The 19,259-nt window shown below is 45.4% G+C and overlaps 1 protein-coding gene across 3 annotated transcripts in view; it reads left to right on the forward strand.

The window, feature by feature from the left end:
* LOC105494651 (signal peptide peptidase like 3) overlaps positions 1-18,680 on the forward strand; it is a 143,420-nt gene extending 124,740 nt beyond the window's left edge. For all 3 annotated transcript variants that reach the window (XM_011763288.3, XM_011763279.3, XM_011763298.3), the window contains exons 7-11: positions 14,145-14,251; positions 14,711-14,874; positions 15,599-15,798; positions 16,815-16,924; positions 18,071-18,680. In XM_011763288.3, coding sequence (XP_011761590.1) covers positions 14,145-14,251; positions 14,711-14,874; positions 15,599-15,798; positions 16,815-16,924; positions 18,071-18,142 — 653 coding nt within the window. In that variant the 3' untranslated portion in view covers positions 18,143-18,680. The remainder of the gene's footprint in view (positions 1-14,144; positions 14,252-14,710; positions 14,875-15,598; positions 15,799-16,814; positions 16,925-18,070) is intronic.
* Positions 18,681-19,259: the final 579 nt, after the last annotated feature.

Raw genomic sequence — 19,259 nt, forward strand, 5'->3', positions numbered from 1 at the left:
CATCCTGGCTAACACGGTGAAACCCCGTCTCTACCAAAAAAATACAAAAAAATAGCTGGGCGAGGTGGTGGGCGCCTGTAGTCCCAGCTACTCGGGAGGCTGAGGCAGGAGAATGGCGTGAACCCAGGAGGCGGAGCTTGCAGTGAGCTGAGATCCGGCCACTGCACTCCAGACTGGGCCACAGAGCGAGACTCGGTCTCAAAAAAAAAATAAAAAATAAAAATATAAAAAGTAACAGTAAGGGCCGGGCCCGGTGGCTCATACCTGTAATCCCAGCACTTTGGGAGGCTGAGGCAGGTGGATCATGAGGTCAGGAGATCGAGACCATCCTGGTTAACATGATGAGACCCCGTCTCTACTAAAAATACAAAAAATTAGCCAGGCGTGGTGGCGGGTGCCTGTAGTCTCAGCTCCTTGGGAGGCTGAGGCAGGAGAATGGCATGAACCCGGGAGGCAGAGCCAAGATCGCACCACTGCACTCCAGCCTGGGCGACAGAGCGAGACTCCATCTCAAAAAAAAAAAAAAAGTAATAGTAAGGAAATGGGATTAGATTGTAATACAATGTATCATATTATGCTCTACATATATCACGTTATATTACATATACTATATATAATCTGCATTATGTATATGATATACATCATACTTTTATGTAATTATGTAGATATGTATTAAGGATGAATACCTAGACATGAAATTCCTGGAACAGAATTCTTGCATTTAAAAAATCTATACCTAATTATTATACTGCGTTTCAGATAGGCTATAGTAGTTATGCTCCAACCTGTAGCATATGAGAATTTCTCTTTGTTGATGATAAGGATGAAATAATAATGACAGTAAGACCTCGGATGAATTAAGTGCCTTTTATGGATTAGACAGTCTGCTAGGTGTTTTACATGGATTATCTCTTTTAATCCTCAGAACAACTCTTTGAAGTAGGTACTGCTGTTTGTTCCCACTTCAAAAGAGTAAACAAAGGTTCAGAGAAGTGGCTCATCCCAGCCACAGACCCGTTATGTAGAATTCATACTTACCATCATGGAGGCTGTTTCTGAAAATCACCCATAATTTTCCTAGTCTTTCCCTTAAAACCTTTTTTTTGGGCAGGGAGTTTCGCTTTGTTGCCCAAGCTGGAGTGCAATGGTGTGATCTTGGCTCACTGCAACCTTCGTCTCCTGGATTCAAGCTATTCTCCTGCCTCAGCCTCCCAAGTAGCTGGGATTGCAGGCACATGCCACCACGCCCAGCTAATTTTTTTTTTTTTTTTTTTAGTTTTTAGTTTTTGTATTTTTTAGTAGAGTTGGGTTTTCACCGTGTTGGTCAAGCTGGTCTCAAGTCCCTGACCTCAGGTGATCCACCTGCCTCGGCCTCCCAAAGTGCTGGGATTACAGGCGTGAGCCACCACACCCAGCCTTTTTTTTTTTTTTTTAATAGAGATGGGGTCTTATGTTGCCCAGGCTGGTCTTGAACTCCTGGACCCAGGAGATCCTCCCACCTCGGCCTCCCAACGTACACAGGCATGAGCCACTGTGCCTGGCCTCCCCCAGCTTTTTGTTTGGTTTGGTTTGGTTTTGAGACAGGACCTTACTCTGCTGCTCAGGCTGGAGCGCAGTGCATGGTCACTGCTTACCCAACTCTTGAGCTCAAGCAGTTTCACACCTCTGCCTCTCAAGTAGGTGAGACTCCAGGCACAAGCCACCATACCCAGCCCATTTTTTTATTATTATTTTATAAAGATGGGTCTCACTATGTTACCCAGGCTGGTCTTGAACTCCTGGCCTCAAGCAGTCCTCCCAAAGTGCTGGGATTGGGCCAGTGCATTGGCTCAAGCCTGTGATCCCCGCACTTTGAGAGGCCAGATGGCAGGATCGCTTGAGGCCAGGAGTTAAAGACCAGCCTGGGCAATATAGTGAGACTGCATCTCTACAAAGCACTGGGATTACAAGCATGAGCCCCGAGGCCCAGCCCCTTGAGATGTTCTTAAACTTTTCTTTTAAACTGTATCATTCTGTTTCCACCTTTTTTCTTTTTTGAGATGGAGTCTCTCTCTGTTGCCCAGGCTGGAGTGCACTGGTGTGATCTCGGCTTACTGCAACCTCTGCCTCCTAGGTTCAAGTGATTCTCCTGCCTCAGCCTCCTGAGTAGCTGGGATTATAGGTGCCCGCCACCACACCTTGCTAATTTTTTTTTTTTTTTTTTTTTTGGTATTTTTAGTAGAGACGAGGTTTTGCCATGTTGGCCAGGCTGGTCTTGAACTCCTGAGCTCAGGTGATCCACCCGCCTCAGCCTTCCAAGGTGCTGGGATTACAGGCGTGAGCCCACTGCACCCAGCCTCCACTTCCTTTATATACATTCCTTACATTTCCACAGTTCACTTTCATAATCTCAGAAAATTTTTATCTAACTGCTCTGCCCCACAAAGTAAAATCCTTTAAAAGGGATTGTAAACTGTCCCCTTTTCCTTTCCTTTGGTGGTTCCAAAGGGAAGAAGGTTAAAATATAAAGACAGTCAATTTTATACTACTCGTAATTCTGAAGAATTTTTAAGGGAAGAATTTGAAAATCTGGAGTACAGGTATGGATTGCATCTATTCCTGTTACCTACTCCAAATAACCATAAAGCTACTCCAGACTTTGGAGACAAAGCTCTTCGGAACCAGTGCCAGGTCTGGGAGGCTCCTCTGCACTCCACTAGGCAGTGTTTCCCTGCAGCTCTGGGGCTGTGCTGGCTCAGAGATAATGGGGTTGATGTTCATCATTGTCTGAACCCAAAGCCACCCAGAGTGATGCTTACTGTCACTGCCTCAAGTTCGGAGTAGCTAAGTTAGTCAAACAGTTTCTAAGTACTGATCTTATAGGCTATATATACTTGGTATGACTGATGTTAAGTTTGCTGCATAGTATTTGGTCCATTGTTTGGGGTTTTTATTTTTAATTTGTTTTAGAGAAAGGTTCTTGCTCTTTTGTCCAGGCTGCAATATGGTGACATGATCCTAACTCACTGTGACCTCAAGCTCCTGGGCTCAAGTAATTGTTTGGATTTTTTTTTTAGAAGATATTTGCATCAAATATATGAATTAACTCAAAACCAAGGATGTTCTGTTAATGGTCAATTTGGCTAGAATTTGACAAAAAGGATTGTCAACTTTTTTTTTTCTGGATCCAGAATCAGAATCAGAATCAGAAAGAAATTTTAAACTTTAAGGAAAACAAAAAACTTGTCCTTCTGCACCTAGGAATTTTTTTCCTCGTAAGTGACTTTGACCAGTACAATGATTTGAAATGTCTGTGTGTCAAGTTAGTAAAATGCCATAAGAAACAGTATTCTGTGGAAACAAACTAGCAATGGTATTGCAAATTGTAAAACATACAAATATAAGTTATACTTACAATTTTAAAATACATTTGTTCAAAAAAAACAAGATTATAGTGATGGAAAACAGCTCAGTGGTTGGCAGGGTTTGTGTGGAGGAGTGGGGTGACTATAAAGAAAAAACACATGGGTTTTGGTGGATGATGTGACCATTCTCTATGCTGAGCATGGTGGTGACTCTGTCAACACATGTGGGAACTTTCGTAGAACTGCTACATCTAAAGAGAAACTGTCAATGTTACTGTTCAGGCCGGGTGCGGTGGCTCATGCCTGTAATCCCAGCACTTTGGGAGGCCAAGGTGGGCACATCACCTGAGGTCAGGAGTTCAAGACCAGCCTGGCCAACATGGTGAAACCTCGTCTCTACTAAAAGTTCAAAAATTAGCCGGGCGTGGTATTGTGCACCTATAATCCCAGCTACTCAGAACGGTGAGACAGGAGAATCGCTTCAACCCAGGAGGTGGAGGTTGCAGTCAGCCGAGATCACACCACTGCACTCCAGCCTGGGCGACGGAGTAAGACTCCGTCTAAAAAAAAAAAAAAAAAAAAAAAAAATTTACTGTTCGGTCATTTTAGAAATAAAATGTTAAATATATTTTTGTTTTTTTATAAATATGTAAATATTTTCATAGTAGTTATTCAGTGCTTTTTTTTTTGAGTGTCTACCATATACCAAGCTATTAAAACAGTTCCTTGAGTTTGCAGACCAAGTTACCCTCTAGACTATACAGACCTTTGATGACACAGACAGGGAAGGCAAAGTCAAAATCATCCATGCCCGTCTGTGTAGTAATTCACCTTTGCTGATTTTGACAGGTTTGGTCGTTTGTTTAGCATCTTGTATCCCCTTATATAAACATGTGCTGTGATTGTTTGCTTCAGTACTAGAGAACCCACTATGCATATAAGCAGTCTGAAGTGCAATGGCTACAATTTTTAAGTGGCTATCAAACCTGATTTCCCAAATCAAGTATTAATTAGTGGTTTCAGTAGCTTGTGATTTATGTTACGATACTTCAGTGCTTCTGGAAGTTGATGAAATTACATTCAAAGTAATACAACAAGTTGCTTGCCAAGCTTATGGTAAAAGGCTGGCTAAGTGCTGATTCTATAAGGACTAGTTATTATTAAGAGTGATAAAGTGACAGCTGTGTGCATTAGACTTTTCCTGAGAGTAGCACTTGTTGAATTCTGCAAACAATGATTTGTTAATTTAAAGTAGGGAAGAAGTGATTCATGTATAAACTGAGCATGAAGGGGATTCTGAAAAACTTTAGTAAAACCTAATCTTTTAAAAATATATATTGCCGGGCGCGGTGGCTCAAGCCTGTAATCCCAGCACTTTGGGAGGCCGAGGCGGGCGGATCACAAGGTCAGGAGATCGAGACCATCCAGGCTAACACGGTGAAACCCCGTCTCTACTAAAAAATACAGAAAACTAGCCGGGCGAGGTGGCGGGCGCCTGTAGTCCCAGCTACTCGGGAGGCTGAGGCAGGAGAATGGCGTGAACCCGGGAGGCGGAGGCTGCAGTGAGCTGAGATCCGGCCACTGCACTCCAGCCTGGGTGACAGAGCAAGACTCCGTCTCAAAAAAATAAATAAATAAATAAATAAATAAAAATAAAAATATATATTATACAATATTAAGGAATCTAGATCATTGGCCGGGCACGGTGGCTCAAGCCTGTAATCCCAGCACTTTGGGAGGCTGAGACGGGCGGATCACGAGGTCAGGAGATCGAGACCATCGAGGCGAACACAGTGAAACCCCGTCTCTACTAAAAAATACAAAAAACTAGCCGGGCGCGGTGGCGGGCACCTGTTGTCCCAGCTACTCAGGAGGCTGAGGCAGGAGAATGGCATGAACCCGGGAGGCGGAGCTTGCAGTGAGCTGAGATCCGGCCACTGCACTCCAGCCTGGGCGACAGAGCGAGACTCCGTCTCAAAAAAAAAACAAACAAAAAAAAAGGAGTCTAGATCATGATAATTATTGGAGCACAGAGTATAAATTTTAGTCCAAATCAATCTCATATCTTTTATGATTATATCCCTTAAATCTTACCTAGTCCAGTGGCTTCCTGAGGAGGAAACAGGCAGATGTCTCTCTTACTGTTACGTCTGAACAGTAACTATTTAGAAACTCCGGTTAGTTGGTTAGAATCTAAACCACATTTTTTCAGTGCATGTAAGTTGGCTGTTTGGATGACTGTGAACCACATATTCCCAAGAGGAACTGTTTTATGATGGTGTCTTTAAATGACAGATTGAGAGACCACCCCCATAACGATGCACTTAAATCCACCTAAACAAATGTGGAATGAGACGCTGAAAGCACCAGATGCTGCTGGTTTAAAGTAATGTAAAGCAGTAATCACCTAAGCAGGATGATTAGTCTCAGTGCTAGCAGACGCAAAGCCCATATTATGACAAATGAAATTTTAACTGCCTTGAAGTCTCAGTCTGCCATGTGGTCTGAGTTTCTCGGTAATCCCACTGCTAACTTTTTGATGGCTCTCCTTTCTTGAATCTCTTTATTCTTGTGTCCAGACACACATGATACTATTTACATGTTTTGCTGAGGGTTTAAAGTGCTTACTAAGCTGCTGACCCAAAAAAGATGAGCTGTCTCTCAAACAATAAGCAGTGTGGTCTTTCTACCCTCAGCTCTGGCCTACCTTAGCATTGCAGAGAACAGAAAAAAATGCCTGTTTACTAATAGTATGTTACCAAAAAAAAAGTTTAGCTTGGTGGAAAGTGACATTCTTTTCACAGCCATTGGAAACACACACTTTAGAGCAAGTCGGGAGAATTTTCTTCATTGTTCTTCTGCAGACAGGTCTGGGACAGGTTTATCAGACTCACTAAGGGAGGAATGGGGTGAGCACCTCTGTAAGACATAGTAAAGGGTCTGTTTTACTATGCGAGTCTCTTCCTCTAGACTGTACAGTTGATAGAAAATTGGCCATAAAGGACAAACTTTTTGTTTCCAGTGGCCACTATCAGAAGTACATTTCCATTGGAAAATTCACTTCATAGTTGAAACGTTTTGCTGAGTGTTCAGTGAGGCTCCCCTAAACCCTAATTAGAATTTTACCATGTTTTCTATCATTACTGCAGTTTCCCAATATTATCCACGGATCTCTTCTTCCTCCCAGTTTGCACTGGTTGAAACGCCCTTGTGACCAAGGATGGAATTTTTTCTCAAAGAGAGCCTTTGAGCTTTTCATTTGTTTCTTGTGTTTGACTTGTTTTCTGCTGTCACAGTAGTCTAGCTTTCTAGCTATACTGTGTAATACACTGAAATGTGTTGCTCTCTGCCATGAATATTATCTTTCAGACTTCTGCAGAATCTGAAATCATCTTGTAAGCAGTGATACGATATTTGGTGGCTAGGTTTTTTAAAATTAGTGTTTCTTAATTAAAGTCTGTTCTTTGAAGTTAATTTAGAGTGAAAACAGGATGATAAATTATTTTCAGGGCTACACTAAGAAGTATTAACATTAAGAATGGACTTGGCCAGGCGCGGTGGCTCAAGCCTGTAATCCCAGCACTTTGGGAGGCCGAGACGGGCGGATCACGAGGTCAGGAGATCGAGACCATCCTGGCTAACCCGGTGAAACCCCGTCTCTACTAAAAAGTACAAAAAACCAGCCGGGCGAGGTGGCGGGCGCCTGTAGTCCCAGCTACTCGGGAGGCTGAGGCAGGAGAATGGCGTAAACCCGGGAGGCGGAGCTTGTAGTGAGCTGAGATCTGGCCACTGCACTCCAGCCTGGGCGACAGAGCGAGACTCTGTCTCAAAAAAAAATAAATAAATAAAAATAAAAAATAAAAAAATAAATAAAAAAAAAACTAGCCGGGCGAGGTGGCGGGCGCCTGTAGTCCCAGCTACTCGGGAGGCTGAGGCAGGAGAATGGCATAAACCCGGGAGGCGGAGCTTGCAGTGAGCTGAGATCTGGCCACTGCACTCCAGCCTGGGCGACAGAGCGAGACTCTGTCTCAAAAAAAAAAAAAAAAAAAAAGAATGGACTTCAGGATTTTCCCAAACTTAAGTCCAGGGCTGTTTTGTCTACTCTCAGTTTCATCTGGCAAATTAACTTTTCAGATTTGGGAAGACTTGAAAGAGTTCGACCTATGGGTGATGGCATGTGAGCTAAAAGCTGATGAATATTGAGCACGCACCCCTAGTGATCAAGGATCATAGAACCTGAATTACAGTCTATCCGCTGCCTAGTTCAGGGACTAACAGAGTCTTGACAGATGTCTGATTCAGTCCCCTCGTTTTATAGCAGTTGCTGCTAACCTATGATTAGAACATGTTTAGGGCCAGAAATCTAACAATTGATATTTTGTTTTAAAATGCTACACAGGCGGTGGCTCACGCCTGTAATCCCAGCTCTTTGGGAGGCTGAGGCAGGCAGATCACCTGAGGTCAGGAGTTGGAGACCAGCCTGGCCAACACAGTGCAACCCCATCTGTAGTAAAAATACAAAAATTACCAGGGCACGGTGGCATGCGCCTGTAGTCCCAGCTACTCGGGAGGCTGAGGCAGGAGAATCACTTGAACCTGGAAGGCAGGGGTTGCAGTGAGCTGAGATTGCACCACTGCACTCCAGCCTGGGCAACAGAGTGAGACTCTGTCTCTAAATAAATAAATAAATAAAATGGTACACTCTTGGTGCGCTGAGTCCACACAGGGCATAGATATCTAGAGAACCTGTATCGAGAACGGGAGCACTGCTTAGAAACCTTGCAGGTTATGTCATCCTCGTAGAGAACATTTGAGCTCCGTTTGGTCTCACTGTCTTTGTCCCTGGCCCACTGGTTGTAGAAGACCGTGTGATACAGAGATATCAGTGATAAATTGAAAATAACTGTAGCTAAATGGCTAAAATTAATCATTTACTTCCCCCAACACTTTTGGTTAATATGCATTTAACCAAAAGTTAAGCATGTTGGTGAACCTATAAGAGAGTCTCGGGAGTGTCTAAAGCCACAAGGGAAAGAGAGCACCTCCCTTCACTTTAACCTTGAAAAGCTCTGAGGAGAAGGTAAGATTTTTTAAGGGTTACTTGAATGACAGAATGAAAGGCAGGCAAACTAGATGACTGATTGAGAACATGTTCTGGGAATATGACATCACTTGTGGCAGTATTCGCTGGTCAGAGTGGTATTAATTCCACATACCTCTAGGAGCCTTCTTTCTCTGAGACAAAGGGATGCCTTCTGCGTCTTCATATACAGAACTTAGACTAGAGTGAGGAGGACCTAGATGGTCTAATTAGAAAGAGGGTGTTCAACTTAACACAGATGGAGAGAAGGGATAGGCTGAGGAATAGGAGGAACCCATTCAGACAGACGCCAAGGCAGAGCCAGCGTGGTGCTCAGCTCCGTTCTGTGGAGGTTGTGCCTCCTGAGTTTATGCACTTTATAATTAGACTTGATTCGTCACAGAGAAGGGAACCTGGTGACCTGAAGGCAGGAAATTATGTGAACAGATGTTTGACAGTGGCAGTGAACAGTACATGGGAAAGAGTAAGAGGGAGGGAGGGTAAGGAGACACAGCAAAGTAGGAAGTAGGCGGAGTGTTGAGCAAGGTCTGCAGTAACAGTAAAGGGTAACACCTCAGAATGGCCAGAATGGCTGCAGATTTCATGTGCATGATGAGAGACTGTGATGTGTTGAAGATGAACCCAGACTTTATTTGGAAGGTTAGGATAGAATGACACTATCTAGAGTCATGGAAAACCCAGTCACTGGGCAGTCTCACTGAGCAGTCTGTTCCATATTTAGTTTAGACCCAGCTAGAGGAGGATTAGCATGAGTTGAATGACAAAGCAGCAAGTGGCTCCTGCGCTGTTAGGATGAAGTGATTCTATGGTAAATTGAGTAGAAAAGGCCAGGATGGGCCAGATGCAGTGGTCCATGCCTATAATCCCAGCACTTTGGGAGGCTGAGGCAGGCAGATCACCTGAAGTCAGTAGTTCAAGACCAGCCTGACCAATATGATGAAACCCCATCTCTACTAAAAATACAAAAATTTGTTGGGCGTGGTGGTGGGCCCCGGTATTCCCAGCTACTTGGGAGGCTGAGACAGAATTGCTTGAACCTGGGAGGCACAGGTTGTAGTGAGCCAAGATCGTGCCACTGCAGTCCAGCCTGGGCGACAGAGCAAGACTCCATCTCCAAAAAAAGAAAAGGTCAGGAAGGGACAGGTCGTCTGCATGTGTCACAGAGGCAAATAAACTTACCCCGAGGAGCCTGGCCTCTTGCTTCTCTGTCCAGTCTGTTTGCCCGCCCCTCCTTTGGTTACTGGTGAGCTGCATCATTCAGTCCTCTGACCCTCACTCCCCACAGACTCCTGTCTCTCATCTGTCCATCCTAGGCCTTCTGTTACTTTCTTCGTGCCCTTGATGCCTTGCATTCCATGTATTCACCTGTAAGTCCATGAACAGATCACCCTAGCCAGTATCTATACACAAACCTGTGTTTTACCTGTGCTCTGGCGCGATGCGCTTCCCACCTACTGCTGACTGCTGTTGTTCCTCCAGCCTTCTGAGCTGCTCCCTGAAAATGTCCTGTTGATTGACTCATGACACAACCAAATCTTTGTTTCCTGAAGATGATGACCATGGGAGGGCCTGTCCTTTCAGATATGCGTGTGAGTTGATTAGAGCAGGGGCTCTGGGTACGTCTCTCAGTGCCCTAAACATCATGCTTCAGTCATCCCTTTGCAGCTCTGAATGCTCTGAGCTTTGTCAAGCCTCACTGACTAATACATTTCATTGGGTTCATTTCAAATGACATGCATTTGTATACATTTTACCGGGTTGTTTTATGAATGTATTTAAAAATTAAAGGAGACCCTAGTATAATAAACATCCTATATGATTATAAAGTCAGGAATTAGGTCTTGACCCCTTCTCTCCAGAGCTCACACTGCAGCTCACCCTGTAGCTCAGTGAGGGCTTGATAACAGTGATGACAGTGGAGATGAAGATACATAGTTTGCTCTTCCTGGGTTGACTACTGTGTTTCCAACTCAGATTCTGAGTTGTAGGGATGAAGCAGCTTTTTCTCCTCTGTGTTTAGATAGCACCGTCCACACAGTAGGAACCCATGATATAGTAATTTAGTTGATGTGTCCAGAGTCTGCCAAGCTGCTGTATTTACCCACTTGATTACATATATTGACAGTTTACCACCAGTTCTATGAAAATGAAATATATCTGCTCGTGTGGCTTTTTACTTTCCTTAGAATAAGTGGAAATTTGAAGTTAATAGAACAGTTTTGCATTCATTCAGCAAGTATTTATTGAATGTCTACTCTGTCAAGTGCTAGGAATCCACAGAAAGAATCAGACATGGTTTCTGTTTCCGAGGAGCATGTGGTCAGTTAGCATAGGAAATAAATTCACCAGTGTATAAATATTCACACGGTCATAGAATGGACGAGTGAGTTGAGACACATTCAACGTTCTATGGCACATCACCTAGAAGAAGCAACTGGGCCGGGTATGGTGGCTCATGCCTGTAATTCCAGCACTTTGGGAGGCCGGGGCAGGTGGATCACCTGAGGTCAGGAGTTTCAGACCAGCCTGACCAACATGGTAAAACCCCATCTCTACTAAAAATGCAAAAATTACCTGGGCGTGGTGGCATACGCCTGTAATCCCAGCTGAGGCAGGAGAATCACTTGATCCCAGGAGGTGGAAGCTGCAGTAAGCTGAGATTGCGCCATTGTACTGCACCTGGGCAATAAGAGCAAAGCTCCATCTCAAAAAAAACAAAAAAGCAGCAGCAACTGACTGGTTGGATCAGGAAAGACTCTGAGAAAGGGCTCCTGACGTGGCTCTTTAAGAATGAGGATGGATTTTCCAGATGAAGGAGCCAGGGCAGGACCTTCTGTCTAGAGTGTGAAAAAACACAGTATGTGTGGAGAGGGGGGAATTGTGTTGAACTGGCTAGAAAACAGAGCCACAGGAATGCGTGTTGAGGGCTTGGGCTATACGGTGGAGAGTGTCCTCCCTGGCCAGAGAGTTTGACAGTCATCCCACCACAAGACCCCATGAAGAATTCCTCGACGGCTCTGTGTCCTCATCAAACCTGTGTTTGCAGAACAGTGGAGGAAGAGAGCTGAAGGAAGGGAGACACCTTGCACCTGCCAGGCCCCGGCCTAGACTACAGGGGTGAGCAGTGAGCCATGCTCTCGGGGAACCTTCACTGGAGTTGAGGGGAGTGAGAATGTTTAAAAAAAACAAGAAATTTTTTATATCACATGTTGAGAGATGAAAAGAAAAATAAGGCAAGGGCAGGAAGTGTAATAATCTTAAATATAATTGTAAGAAAGTCCACCTGTCATTGAGAAGCTAGTACTCGAGTGAAGAACTGGGAAAGACGAGGAGGGGAGCCAGCTGGGTTCTGGGAGGAGATTGTTCCAGGCAGAGGGCACAGTAAATGCAGAGCACTGAAGCGGCGGCATGGGGGGCAGAGTGAGGAGGCTGCTGTGGCTGGCACAGGAAGTAGCAGGAGGTGACCTGAAGGGTCACAGTCACAGCAGGACCTTGTCAGCCAGTGTGAAGGCTGTGGCTTCTATCTGTGGGAAGTTAAGAGTTTTGAGCCAGGGGACCCACAAAACCTGTCTTACGGTTTAAGAAGCTGCTTCTGTCTGCCCTGTGATGAAGAGACTTGTCAGGGGTTAAGTTGGAGGCAGAGAGGCCAGGCAGGAGGTCATTGCAGCAATGCACGCCAGGAGAGGCTGGCGGCTTATGCCAGGCAGGGTGTAAAAGAAAGAGAGAGAGGTCAAAAACAACATCACAGATTTCCATCTGCACAATTGGAAGCAAAGAGTAAATGCTTGGAGACAGAAGACTACACTGTTAAGAGCTGAGTTTGGACATGTTAGATTTGAAAAGCCAATTAGACAGCCAAGTATATATGTCTCTTAGGCCATAGGATGTATGAGTCTTGAGCTCCAAGAAGAGATTCAGGCTGGAAATAAAAATGTGTGAGTTGATGACATATAGTCTCAAGAGCCTTGAGATTGGACGAGATCACAGAGAGAGGAAAAGATCTGAGGAAAGGACCATGGAATTCTGGGAATTGAGGAGGAGCTACAGAGAAGCCTGAAAAGGAGTGGCCAGTGAGGGGAGGAGCAGGAGAGCACATTGTCCTGAGAACCAAGGGAGGAGGAGGGAGCCATCAGCTGGGCAGGTTGCTGCCCAAAGGTCGGGTAAGAGGAGGACAGAAGTCGATTACTATGGCTAGCAATGAGGGGATGCTTGCCAAGCCCCCAGGAGCAGTGTCAGTGGAGTAGCAGGGATGAAACCCCTGCTGGAAGTGATCAAGAGCTCAGATGATAACATCTAATTGATGGTAAATATATGGGATAGAGGAAAAGCCAACCACCCCAATAGGGAAGCACCAGAAAATTCCAGATGACTCCACTTTCAGCAAGTCATTAAAAAAAGGACCGTAGGCTGGGCATGGTGGCATCCCTGTCATCACTTTGGGCACTTTGGGAGACCAGGGTAAGATTATTGCTTGAGATTAGCCTGGGCCACATAGCAAGACCTCATCTCTACAAAAAATACAAAACTTTGCCGGGTGTGGTGGCATGTGCTGGTGGTCCCAGCTACTCAGGAGGCTAAGTATTGCTTGAGCCCAGGAAATAGAGGCTGCAGTGAGCCAAGATCGTATGACTGCACTCCAGCCTGGGCGACAGAGCAAGACCCTGTCTCAAAAAAAAAAAAAAAAAAAAAACATGATTGCAAATGGTGTAAATGGTGGCCTGGGTAACCACAGGTCAAGAATTCGAGACCAAGCCGGGCGCAGTGGCTCACGCCTGTAATCCCAGCACTTTGGGAGGCCAAGGTGGGCGGATCATAAGGTCAGGAGATTGAGATCATCCTGGCTAACATGGTGAAACCCCATCTCTACTAAAAATACAAAAAAATTAGCCAGGCGTGGGCGCCTGTAGTCCCAGCTACTCGGGAGGCTGAGGCAGGAGAATGGCGTGAACCCAGGAGGCGGAGCTTGCAGTGAGCCGAGATCGCACCACTGCACTTCAGCTGGGGCGACAGAGCAAGACTCCATCTCAAAAAAACAAAACAAAGCAAAACAAAAAAGAATTCGAGACCAGCCTGGGCAACATGGTGAAACCCTGTCTCTACTAAAAATACAAACATGAACTCAGGAGGCAGAGGTTGCAGTGAATCGAGATTGTGCCATTACACTCCAGCCTGGGTGATTTTTCCATCTCAAAAAAAAAAAAATTCTAGGAAGATGTTTAACAGTAGTAATCTCTGAAAAGTGGCAATGTAATTTTTTTATTTTGCTTTACTGTATTCTCTGGTTTTCTATAATGCAGTTAATGAATTGCTGGGATGATGCCTCCAAGTGAATGAAAGGGAGGGGGTGTTATCTAGGGTGTGAGTTCACTTTAAAGCAGGGAGCAAGAACAACACATCCACAACATTGGAGGGAAGGCAGGAAAAGACAGCTGGGAGGTCTCGGACTGGTTTCCTGGGTCTCCAACAGCCAAGCACTGTGTCTAGCAGGAGGAAAGCAATCACCCCAAATTCCACAAGTCCAAACGGGCTGAAGAAATGGGTGCTTTGCATAAATTGCATGTAAGTTTCTGAAGCTGGAGCTTAGGGCTGCCTGATTTCTGAGGGAATTGCAAACTCTGTGAAGGGGCATAGCTTGTGGAAAGAGGATGAGCCTGGAGTCCACACTGACTGCTATCTGCTGTATCTTGTCTCCTCCCCAGCACTGGCCATGGGCCTCTGTGTCGCCATGATCGCCTTTGTCCGCCTGCCGAGCCTCAAGGTCTCCTGCTTGCTTCTCTCAGGGCTTCTAATCTATGATGTATTTTGGGTAAGCGTTTATGTCCTTGGAGCCCCTCCCTTTCTTTGTTGAAGTGAAGCATTCACTCCCGAAAACTATTAACTAGAAGTATCCAAAGTTGGTCTTGCCGGGCCGCCAATCACTGTCTCTCCAGAGTCCTTAACTGTAGTTGTTCATGGGTGTGCAGTCTGATCCTTTTGTTTGCTGAGTTGTTGTACAGTAGGTAGTGTGTGTGTGTGTGACTCCTAGGATAGAAGAGGTAACAAGATTCGCTGCAGTGAGGGCCACCCTGTCACGGAGTAATCTCGGGGTGTGGAGAGTGCAGAAATTGGCAAGTACACAGGAAGAGTAAAGATTTTCTCAGATCATACAAAGAAGGCATTGCAGTCACAGCATTCTGAGACTCTGCTCTTAAGAGCAAGGAGGACTGATGCTGAAAGCAGGTTGCTTCCAGCTCCCTCTGTTAAAGGCATCTCTCCAACTCGGCAGGTATTTTTCTCAGCCTACATCTTCAATAGCAACGTCATGGTGAAGGTGGCCACTCAGCCGGCTGACAATCCCCTTGACGTTCTATCCCGGAAGCTCCACCTGGGGCCCAATGTTGGGCGTGATGTTCCTCGCCTGTCTCTGCCTGGAAAACTGGTCTTCCCAAGGTAGGACCTCATGCTATGACAGGACCACACTCTTCCTGTGCCTGTCTGTTCCCGGCCTTGGTCAGTCTCTTATGTCATCAGCATTCTGATCCCAACCTGGGGTCATTATCTCCATGCTGCAGAAGAGGATGAGATTCTTGGCTTGCCAAGAACGACCACTAAGTGATCCAGGCGCTGCCTTTTATTATTGATTAATGTCAGCAAACAGCCATGCCTTACTGCTGTTTCCACTGTTTTGAGTTGGCTAGAGGGAGTTAGGAGAATCTGGATCCTTTTAATTTGTAAGATATTTGTAAAAATAGGTTCTAATGGTAGAATTATACAGCTCCTGGTAATATAATCTTGGCAGAATGAATGTACTGCTTTAATCTTCCACCTGTAATAGTAGCCAAGTGCTTATTTGAAGTTTCAACAGTGAATGTGTCACAAATGATGAATCGTTTGACATTTCTAGAGGAAGCAGCACTTATGCAAATCACTTCAGCAGTCACTTCCAAGGGGCTCTCCTGAAACACGGGGGGGCCAGGTGGAGACCTCTAGTGCCAGTACTGTTGCAGCTTTTTCTCTCTACACTCTTAAAACTGATGTTCCATCAGAAGAGATTTCCATCTACTCTGCAGATAAGCTCTTTGACTCCTTAAAAAGCTAACAAACTTTGCACAAAAGGAATAGAAACTGGATTGTGTAGAGTGTGATGTTGCTAACCTGTGAAACTGCATTCCAGCTCCACTGGCAGCCACTTCTCCATGTTGGGCATCGGAGACATCGTGATGCCTGGTCTCCTACTATGCTTTGTCCTTCGCTATGACAACTACAAAAAACAAGCCAGTGGGGACTCCTGTGGGGCCCCTGGACCTGCCAACATCTCCGGGCGCATGCAGAAGGTCTCCTACTTTCACTGCACCCTCATCGGATACTTTGTAGGTAAGAGAACCAGAGAGACTGCAGATGATCCTCGCTCTGGCTGACCTCCAACCCTTGAAATTAAATCAGGTCTTCTAGCTACAGATACTGGATGGAAGGAGAGCGGGAATTCTGAGTGCTGTAATAGACAACCTGGCCTGTGAGATGCTAAGTGTTCTGTGTACTGGATATAGGCCAGTTCCCTCTCCAGCAGTGTATCTGAAGAATATTGTAGGAAAAGCATGTCAGTCTTCAAAGCCAAGGACACACAGCACACAGTGCAGTGGATTAGTCTGTGCTTAAATCTTCCTCTAGAGTTGAATGATTGTTGTATTTATTTCTTACTTTATTCAACAGATACTTACATTCATTAGTTCTATATTTCTACCACTCTGACCTAGGCTAAGTTTTGTAGCCAGCTCGTGTAGGCAGACAGGAGATGGTTGTGATGGGGCTGGGAAAAGTAGTAACCTGCCTGCACATGCAACTGCTCCTGCATAGTGACTGGAAAGGAGCGTCTCTTGCACTCCGTGCCTCCTCCTCAAACCCAGCACTGTCCTCGTCCCAGAGCAGTTCATTCACATGGGTTCATTTCAGACCACAAACTCAGAGGGGCAAGGCAAGTGGCATTATCCCCATTAGACAGATGAGCAGGCTGAGGCTCGGAGAGGTGGAAGGTCTGAACTATGGTTATGTTAGCTATTGTGAGTAGCAGAGTTGAAACTTGAACCCAGGTCTTCTGCCTCCCAAATCCAGCATCACAGGAGACAGAGGCACACTTGGGGCTCGAGGGAGGGTTTGAACCCAGGAACCAGAGCAAGGAATTAGACCTGGGTCAGTCATGTGTCCTTGGAGTTGTAGGTGTTTTTTAAAGCTATGCTGATCCACATTTCTTCAGCTGCCCAAGCTGGGCATTTCACACCCCATAGAATGGACGACAGCACATTAGATCTGTACAGTCGCAGGACTTTGCCAAGCAGCAGCCGGGTGACACGGGTTCCCTCTCCGGTCTCACAGATGCTTCTCTCTCCTCACAGGCCTGCTCACTGCTACTGTGGCGTCTCGCATTCACCGGGCCGCCCAGCCCGCCCTTCTCTATTTGGTGCCATTTACCTTATTGCCACTCCTCACGATGGCCTATCTAAAGGTGAGAGCAGCAGTTATAAACCTGTGAAAGCAATAACTTGGATTGGCCCCGTGCCTGGGTTTGCACTCTCCTCGCTGGAGGTGATTCTGCTTAAGTCCCTGAGTGAGCTTTTGATCTCTGCTATTTTGTGTGTGTGCGCTACCCTGGCATTAGCAAACGCTTCCAGATTCATGCAGCCACTATCAGAAAATGCTCATGAGCTAGGCCACTACACCACCTGGGCGAGGAATAACTAATTGAAAGCCCTAGAGCCCAGCTGAGGGAACTTTCTGCTTCTGTTCAAAGCAGTGCCCTCCTGCCACCTAACAGCTTCACGCTACGTTAAAGTTTGGGAATAATTAAAATTGAATAGTGTTGAGGCAGCATATGATAAAACCAGAATTAGAGAGCGTGTTACTTCCCAGGTGTCTGTCCCCCGTTTTACAGATGAGGAAGCAGGTTACAGAGGTCAACTTACTTGCCCAAGTCACCTGACTCACGACCTCTAGAGAGTTGCTAAAAGCCCTTTTCTTGCTCAAGGAGCCTAAAAGCACCCCTTCTAGGGAGTCCTCCTAAAAATAGTGGGTTATTTTTAAATGGGTAAGATTTAAATGCTCTGATTTTCCGCAGAAGCAATCTGATCTTAGATCAAGCATCAGAAACGGGGCAGGGCACACGGTGGCTCACGCCTGTAACCCCAGCACTTTGGGAGGCTGAGGCAGGCAGGTCACGAGTTCAGGACTAGCCTGGCCAACATGGTAAAACCCTGTCTCTACTAAAAACACAAAAATGAGCCAGGCATGGTGGTGAGCGCCTGTAATCCCAACTACTTGGGAAGCTGAGGCAAGAGAAGTGCTTGAACCCAGGAGTCGGAGATTGCAGTGAGCTGAGATCTCACCACTGCACTCCAGCCTAGGTGACAGAGCGAGAACCCATCCAAAAAAACTCAGAACGAGGCCAAGCGCAGTGGCTCATGCCTGTAATCCGAGCACTTTGGAAGGTCAAGGCAGGAGAGTTGCCTGAGCCCAGGAGTTTGAGACCAGCCTGGCCAATATAGGAAGACTTCATATCTTTAAAAAAAAATTTTTTTTTTTTAAAGAATCAGAAAAGACAGCTGTGTGTGCCTTGTGTTTAAATCTGTAACTTAGAAAGTCCCTTGTTTCTCAGGGCGACCTCCGGCGGATGTGGTCTGAGCCTTTCCACTCCAAGTCCAGCAGCTCCCGATTCCTGGAAGTATGATGGATCACGTAGAAAGTGACCAGATGGCCATCATAGTCCTTTTCTCTCAACTCATGGTTTGTTTCCTCTTAGAGCTGGCCTGGTACTCAGAAATGTACCTGTGTTTAAGGAACTGCCGTGTGACTGGATTTGGCATTTAAAGGGAGCTTGTTTGCAGGAGAGAGGTGCTGGAGCCCTGTTTGGTTCCTTCTCTTCCTGCGGATGTAGAGGTGGGGCCCCTTCCAAGAGACAGGCCTCTCCCCGGCGCTCCTTCCTCCCACGTTTTTATGGATCTGCACCAGACTGTTACCTTGTGGGGGAGATGGAGATTTGACTGTTTAAAAACTGAAAACAGCGAGGAGTCTTTCTAGAACTTTTGAACACTAAAAGGATGGAAAAAATTAGCAAACCGAAGTTTCTTCAATGACCCCTCGAGAACTTTGGGACCAGTTTCCTATGGGGGACTCAGTTTCAGAGAACTGAGACAGAAGCTCTTCTGTCGTTATATTCTTCTTTCCTTTTTTTGGATTTATTAAATATTTTCTGTGGTGTGAAGTGACTTATTAAATCCACAGACATTGAGTGACTTCTTACAACATCCACATAAGAATTTGTTGTAATGAGTTCATGTCCACCCAGATGTTGTGTTGGCAGTGAACAAGGGCACGGTTTTTATACATACGTACATATATATATACACACACATAGATATATATGAATAAACAAATGAAATCCTGCTAAGATCACGCTGTGTAGCTGACAGGGGCTTGCTGTCGTTTTGAGCATGTCGAGCAGTTTACTGTGGCTTCCTTGTATATGGATAAGCTGCTGTCCTTCCCCTTCACGACCGACTCCGCAGTTACAAACCAGTATAGCATTTGTGCTGATAGACTCATGGACTTTAGGAGACCTAACTTGGTTTTGATCAGTGTAGCAAATTAGGGATGAAGAGTTCAAACCTTTCGGCCCTTTCTTTCTTTTCTAGGCTTCTCCCTTGCAGGGTGTTCCGTAGTTTCTTCTCGAGCCAATGCATGTATTATAGCAGCAGGTGTCTTTGTGCTTTCTCATCATAGTAATGTACTACTTGTAAATACATTTTTCTATTTTCTATTTTTTTGTATTTTTTTTTTGACATTTT

The sequence above is a fragment of the Macaca nemestrina genome, chromosome 10 (genome assembly GCF_043159975.1).
Source record: "Macaca nemestrina isolate mMacNem1 chromosome 10, mMacNem.hap1, whole genome shotgun sequence".
NCBI lineage: Eukaryota > Metazoa > Chordata > Mammalia > Primates > Cercopithecidae > Macaca > Macaca nemestrina.